General features: G+C 48.7%; 1 protein-coding gene across 1 annotated transcript in view; it reads right to left on the minus strand.

Moving 5' to 3' along the window:
• Window positions 1–3,894: 3,894 nt before the first annotated feature.
• The window catches only part of LOC102018405 (uncharacterized protein C2orf78-like), a 4,941-nt gene continuing 1,678 nt past the window's right edge, over window positions 3,895–7,157 (minus strand). The window contains exons 3-4 of the mRNA XM_013504140.1: window positions 5,723–5,783; window positions 3,895–5,247 (exon numbers count right to left, since the gene is read on the minus strand). Coding sequence (XP_013359594.1) covers window positions 3,895–5,247; window positions 5,723–5,783 — 1,414 coding nt within the window. The remainder of the gene's footprint in view (window positions 5,248–5,722; window positions 5,784–7,157) is intronic.

Genomic DNA, 7,157 nt, shown 5'->3' on the forward strand with positions numbered 1-7,157 from the left:
TATATATATATAGGATAGGTAACATAATTGAACTACTGTCTTGTATTGCTTTACTGAAATAAATAGGGGGCATGCCGGCCCTTCCGGGACCAGCCCCCAGCCGCGCAGGCGTCCGGGAAGCGGCAGGGCACAGGTACCCGGGAAGCAGTGCAGAGATACCCGCCAGCATTCAGGCCAGCCGCCGCCTCTGCCGCGTGGTGGAGAACCGCCACGCCACAGAGAAGCACCGACACAACAGGCCCGCCCTGAGACAGTGAGACAGTTGCCTGAGCCTCCTTCCCTGCCCTCAGAGAGCTAGCATAGAGCCTGGGGCTTCTCAGATTTTCAGTCTGCCTTGACTGGCTTGAACGGCAGGCAAAACAGAGGGGAGTATATTTAGAAGAGGAAGAGAACCATTGGTGGAACATAAAAGAAATGACGGTGCTAGAAAAAAATTTACTCATGAAGGTTTCTGATTTTCTAAGGGGAAGAAGTCAGTGCAATCTGACCTCACTGTGTATCCATCCAACAGACAATTCAAGATTTTTTAGGAAGCAACATAGTCCAGAAAATGCTATAGATTTGGTTCCTTGGAGAAAAAAATCTGGAATATATTTTTCTCCTCCACTACTCACTGTACTTTTAAGAACACCGTAGTTGGAGGACAGAGTGCATGTCTCTCTCTCTGTCTTTGTGTGTCTGTCTCTTTCTGTGTCTCTGTCTCTGTCTCTGTCTCTCTGTCTCTGTCTCTCTGTCTCTGTCTCTCTGTCTCTGTCTCTGTCTCTCTCTGTCTGTCTCTCTCCCCCTCCCTGGGATTGAACCCAGGGCCTGAGTCATGCTAAGTAAGAGCACTTATCACTGCCCTTCAGGTTTTCACTTGATGATCTTTAATTCTGAAGCACCAAGAACCAACTGCCTCATTGCTAGAGGAAAGTCAACAAGGGCCTGTGCTAGAGGCCTTGTAGCAAGTGAAACTGCCTGCTCTTGCATAAGGAAGAGGCGTGTGTGGCCAGCCCACCTTGCCTTTGCTTGGATACTCGAGTTAGGCAGTGCCCTGATAGATTCCCCAGTTTGGGGGATCACTTTCCCCTCCTCTCTGCTGTGACTGAGAAAAGGGAGTCATGGTAGGAGTCCTAAAGAGTGGAAAGTGTGTGGAGCTGGTTTCCAGTGAGAAAATATACAGGTAGAACCTTTCTTCTGGGTGGTCAACTTTCAGGGATGCCTACCTGGTTCTGTTTGGGGGATGGCTCTAGAAGTTGAGGAAAAGGATTCCACAGAAAGGGCAAATATGAAAGGTTCAAAGGCCTGGAAAATTCTGAAAACTTAGTGCAAGTGCACCTAAGGGTGTAACACACTCATAAGGGAAATGACAACTCAAATGAGTGGGACAGAGTATTCCATCAGTTGTGAACATACATGTGGAGGTACGGGTCCATAATTTCTATGGAAGAACGAACTAAGTGGTCAATGTAGACAAATCCAGAACAGCAGGAAAGAGGGTAACTGGGAACTTGGGGAGTGTGAAGCAGACACTACCACTGAACAGCCTTTGGTATCCTGGAGATTTTTCTGTCTGACTTTGAAAGCCTTAAAGTGGAAGCTCAAGGCCCAGGTCCCGAACTGCTAGCTCTTACCTGGGCAAATTCTTGACATCCTCTAGCTCCTTATCTGTGAATGGGGGGAATAACTTAACCTGCTGCTACAGGACACAGATGAGCTACCAGGAAATGTCACCCACTAGAGGAAACCATCCCAATGTTCACCACTTACTTAATGGGTGAGTGGGGAAAGAAATATGTCCTATCCATATGTAATGGTTGATGCATTGTGTCAACTTGAGAAGTTTAGAAGTTTAACTGACTCAAGGGTCCAGGGTCCTCACTTTGTAAACATACTCATCCTGTGCAAGAGGAGGGCATGAAGATGGTGTGAGCGCTACACCTGTGGACAAGGGGTGTGTAGCCTGCTGACAGCATAAGGGAGGAAAAGAGGCTTTGTCTTCCCTGCTTTTACTCTTGTTGCTTTTGCTGTCTTCTGCCACCTTGAAGTGTTGGCCCTGTGCTGTGCCACCCTGTTTTGGAACCAGCTGATTACTGACTGAAACCTTCACACACTGTGAGCTAAATAAACCTGTCCTTCCTTAATTTTGGGTGTCAAGTGTTTTGTCTCAGCACCAAGAGAAAAGTAACCAGGACAGAAGTTGTTGTCAGAGAAGTAGGGTTGTTGCAATGACTATACTTGGCCATAGGGTTCAAGGGAACCATATGGGAACATTTGGGAATGGCTCAATCCCCTTGAGATGATAAATATGCTACAAATCCCACAGTGGACTAACAGCCACTGGATTGTCCTTTCAAGTGGTGCATTTGATAAGCAGAACTCTATGTAAGTGGCTTATTTTTAAAACATGAATTACTAGTGTTCCCCTGGTGAGGGTCCTCTGTGCTCATCCCCCATTACCCCCATGCCATTCTTTTCCTGCCCCCTCCACCACCCCACCAACTCCCAGCCCAGCCTTCCCACCCCACCCACCAGCCCTCTCTTCCATCACTGCCCTAAGGCTCCAAGCCTCTGGAGAAGCACATCTGAAAGTTTGGTGCTTCAGTCCCACAGCTGCCCGAGGGTGTCTCTGTTAGCACTTCTCTCCTGAAATAGAAACACACACTGGAAGCTGCTTCTTCTCATGCCCTGCTTGTGGTGACCAAGGCTCCCAGAAGATGGCATGTGCTGGATCCTGGGACAAGGGCCTGGCTGTCACCTTGGGTTCATGTTCTGTCCTTTTACAAGTTTGATGTTGCCTACCTTTCACTTCTGTACACTATACTGTGAAATCCAGGGAGGATGTCTACCAACAGAAACTCTCCCACTCTGTGGAGGTTTCAGGCAGTCAGGCAGCCAAGACTGAGGCCCTGCTGCCTGTGCATGCAGCAGGGCTCTACCCTGTCACTGAACCTAGCCTCTAAAGGGGAGCAGTGATACCAACCCCAGGTGTTTGAAAGTGAGTTGAGTGATGCACCTCTGCTGTCCTAGTGCATGGCTGTTGTGGAAGTGGTGCTTTCTTTCCAGGCCGTGTTCTGGCTGGGCCTTGTGCTGGTAAAGCTCAGTTGAGCGAGTTTCACAGTCTTCACTGACCCAGGACCACTGTGGACACCAGCCAGTCTCCTGAGCATTTCCCCAGTGTCTGGGAGTGAACTTGCCCAACTATATTCTTAAGTGAACCAAGCATGTTAGAGATGTGAATCCAGTTTCTCAAATGCCTGCCGGCTTTATCATGAACAGGAGGCCATTATCCATCAGAGATATTTTGCCTTTCCTCTGGTCAGCCCACGCTGATCTTGTGCAAACTTGAATCTTATCTTAATTTTATTCTTTTTACACTCACCCCAGACTCGCTGTCTTCTGCCATTTACCACTTCTGAATCCTGCTTCTAGCCCATACCACCTCTCTTCTGTGGCCTTGCTAAATGCACATCTTTTGTTTTGTTTTGTCTTGTTTTTGTTTTTTTGTTTTGTTTTGTTTTTTTCCAGTACCGGGAATCGAACTCACGACCTTGCACTTGCCAGGCAGGCGCTGTGCCGCTGAGCTAAATCCCCAGCCCCCTAAATGCACATCTTATTTGTTACTCCTTCCTCTGTATTCTGTATGCCCATGTTCTGTGATCCTACTCTCCCTTCCTTCTTTCTAATGCAGCCTTTGATCCCCACCTTTAGGAAAGAACTCACACTGAACAGCATCTTAGAGCGCAAGAGGGTGCTTTATTCACTATCGCTTCTACTGTCCTCCTCCCTTAAACAGGACATGGTTATGTTCATCTTCAACATTATATTGGAATCAGCAAATTTCTACCTCTTTTTCTGCATATCTATGTGGAGAATCACTTGGAGGCCAAGGTGTCTGGGCAGTGCTGCTGGCTGTCATCTTGCATACCCGTAGCACTGCTCGATTTCCCTGTCTTTCTCCCTCTGCCTGAAGAACTGCAGCTTCCCTAAGGAGGTGCATTTGGCGGCCACCTCGCGCTCTCGCTGAGCCTGCCTCTTCAGGGCTTCGCGCTCTGGCCTCTGTTCTTCCACGATGGGGCTGGACATGACGGGCTCAGGCACATTGGGCTCCCTCCAGGGAATGGGCTGGCGGCTGAAGTCTTGGAGGAGAAACGGGTGTTGTGGCTGAGGCAGGGGCCTGCGCTTGCCCACAACAGTGGCAACAGGCCCCCTTCTGAGAGAGGCAGAAGCTGCTGTTTCCTGGGGTGCAGGCTTACGTGTTGCAGACTGAGAAAGCCAAGGCTGTTTTGAAATGGTCCAGCGCGGCTGCTTGGCATTTTCCAGAACAGGCTGAGCTGGTTTGCCAGGACCCAGCAGAGAGGTGTGACCAGCTGCTAATTGGGAGGGCTGAGCTGTGCCATCAGCAGCAGCAGGGTAAGCAGCAGGATGAGCTGCAGTGGGTCTCCGCAAGGCTGGACGCTGTGCCCTTCTAGAAACAGGTCTTGCCTGAGGCTTTTCTGGGCTTGGAAAGCCCAAAGGTATTATCTTCACCTTCCAAGGTGGTGGGAGCTCACACAGGGATGCAGATGAATCCTCTGCTTCAGCACTGATGTGCTGGTTCTCCGATCTTTCTGGAGCACTCTCGGGCCCCTTTCTCTCACATGGGGCCTCCTTCCAGGGTTTGCTTGTTGGCAATGACTTGGGGTCTTTGCTGCTGGTTGGTGTTCTCAGAGCCCTATATAAAAAGTTCCCAGCTCTCTTCTCTGTCTTCTTCCCTAGTGGGTGGAAAACCTGCACAGACTCCAGCATGTGCTTGCCTAGGAAGGTGGGAGGCATTTTAAAGGCCTCTTGGCCAAGCGCATGTCGGTTTGTCTTGAGCTTCAAGTTGAGAATGCTTGGCTTTTCTTCTATGAGTTTGGGCCCCAGCTGCTTCCTCTCTGTCATTTTCTTGCTTTTGTTTTCTCTGGTCCTAGCTTGCCCACAGTATTTCCTTTGAGTGATCCTGCTGGGTGTTTTCCCAGAGGTCTTGCTGGTGCTCAGCTCAGCTGTGTTCACGTGAGCCCTGTTATTGGCCTCTGCACTGAAAATGAGCTCTTCTCCCCTTAACAGGCTCTCAGGGGCCTTCAGTTGGGTTTTAGCCTCAGGAGCTCCAGTGATTGGCCAGGAGGATTTCTGTTTGTTCTTCCTCACTGGAGGCAAGGAGCCCTTAGTGACGCCCGAGTTCTCCTGAACCTGATTCACCTCGATGACTCCAGTGTCTTGGGTTTTGATGGCTACTGGATGCTTGAACTGGTCAAGACGATCAAAGGAATTAAATATGTGTGGAAATTGAATGCCCTCCATGAGGGCTGCAACATCTGTCCCTCTAGGCTAGAGTCAGTTTGTTTGTCGAGATGCTCTTAGTCCTGGAAACTAGGGCAGCCCTCTCCTCAGAGGACTTGTTCAGAACCAGGCTTTTCTTGGCTTGGAGGCTCAAGGCAGGGCAAAACTCCAAGAGGTCAGGGATAGCTAAGGAGAGTAAAAGCAGATCTAGGTTTTCTACAACAATCTGCTGGGAATCCAGAGACATTGAAAGCTTGCTTCTCATTCCATCGTAGTTCGTCTCTGGTTGATCTTGGGTTGTATCCAAGGCCACGAGATCAATGGAAATCTGCAATGAAACTCTCTGTGATAGGTCCTCAATCTCAGCTAGGCAAATGTTCTCTAGAAAGTGAGTACTTCTGCTACTGCAGGACTCGAGGAATTCCAAGGGTGTGGCACATACGGTGCCTGGCTTGGGGCTTGCCACCCGGGGGATGTCTCTGTCTCTGGGGAAGTTTTCTTCACTGCAAAGGAATCAGGGGAGACGTCAGTCCCTGCTGAGCAAGTTGCTCCCGCTTCACTCCAGCACAACCCTCAGAAACCCACCAACCATCAGCAAGGACTTCCATCAGCTCTTCTTGAGGACATGGTCAGGAACCCACTTTAGTAGCTAGGAAGTAACTGTTTGGCTTTTTCCTGCCAAAGATATCACCTGTTGGCCTTGTGTCCTAGCTTTCCTTTTAGGTCCTAGGATTGTCCTTCTTCAAAGGAAATGGGAAAGTGATTTTTAGAACAGGATATGCTTTGGGCACAGGGGTAGAGCACTATTTACTATGCACAAGACCACATACACACATGTAGCTTGCTCCTATCAAGTCTGCTCAGTGCTATCTGCTCCCTCGCCAGTAGAAGAATGCTTCTTGCTAAGGAGCAGGGAAAATGCAGGCCTTCCACATCTAAACTGTGTGCAAGATAGATTCCAAGCCCAATGCTTCGGACATTGTAATGGTTGATTCATTGTGTCAACTGCAGAAGTTTAGAAGTGTAACTAAGGCATTCAGCAAGGGGCCAGGGTCCTCATTTTGTAAAAATCCTCAGCCTGTGAAAGACTGGGACTCAGAGATGGTGTGAATACTACACTCGCCCTAGGCAGAGAGCCTACATACAGTATATGTATGGAAGATAAGAGGCTTGTTCTCCCCATTTTTGCTGTTATTACTTTTGCTGTCTTCTGCCTCCTTGAATTGTTGCCCCTCACCATGCCACCCTGCTTTGGAGCCAGCTGATTAGCAACTGAACCCTCTACAAACTGTCAACCAAATAAACACTTCCTTAATTTTGGACATCAGGTATTTTCCTTCAGCAATAAGAGAAGAGGAACCAAGACAGAAAACCAACACAGACAGGATATCTGAAACACAGGGTGATAAATGCTGACAAAAGTAAAGGAAAATGCAGCTATCCTTACCACCATAAGTTCAAAGTGTCTTCCAATGGGACCACAGCAATAGGAGAGTGAGTAGAATTGTATACAGGGTGGTGGTGTGACAGGAAATTTAAAAATCAACCACTCGTCTGACACCATATTAGGACAAAATAAGATCATGCAGCCTACCATGCAGCTCGTCTGTTAGACTCACTCAGCCTTGACTGACTACACTAGTGATCTCCCGAGTCAGCTCAGTCTGTCTGCAGTTAGCTACATACCTTGTACTTTCCAGCAAGGAGAGATGACTGACACTATTGCTCACTTACTTCAAGGACTTTCTGGCTAGCCATGAGAGATCACCGACCCTACCCAATAGAAATTCACCACACGTTCAAGCTTTTGGATCTCCTGCTTGCAAACCCCATATAAACTAAACCCAAAGCCAGCTTTGGGCTGATGCTTTGAGAGC

The sequence above is a fragment of the Chinchilla lanigera genome, unplaced genomic scaffold, assembly GCF_000276665.1.
Source record: "Chinchilla lanigera isolate Chin_1 unplaced genomic scaffold, ChiLan1.0 scaffold00085, whole genome shotgun sequence".
Classification (NCBI taxonomy): domain Eukaryota; kingdom Metazoa; phylum Chordata; class Mammalia; order Rodentia; family Chinchillidae; genus Chinchilla; species Chinchilla lanigera.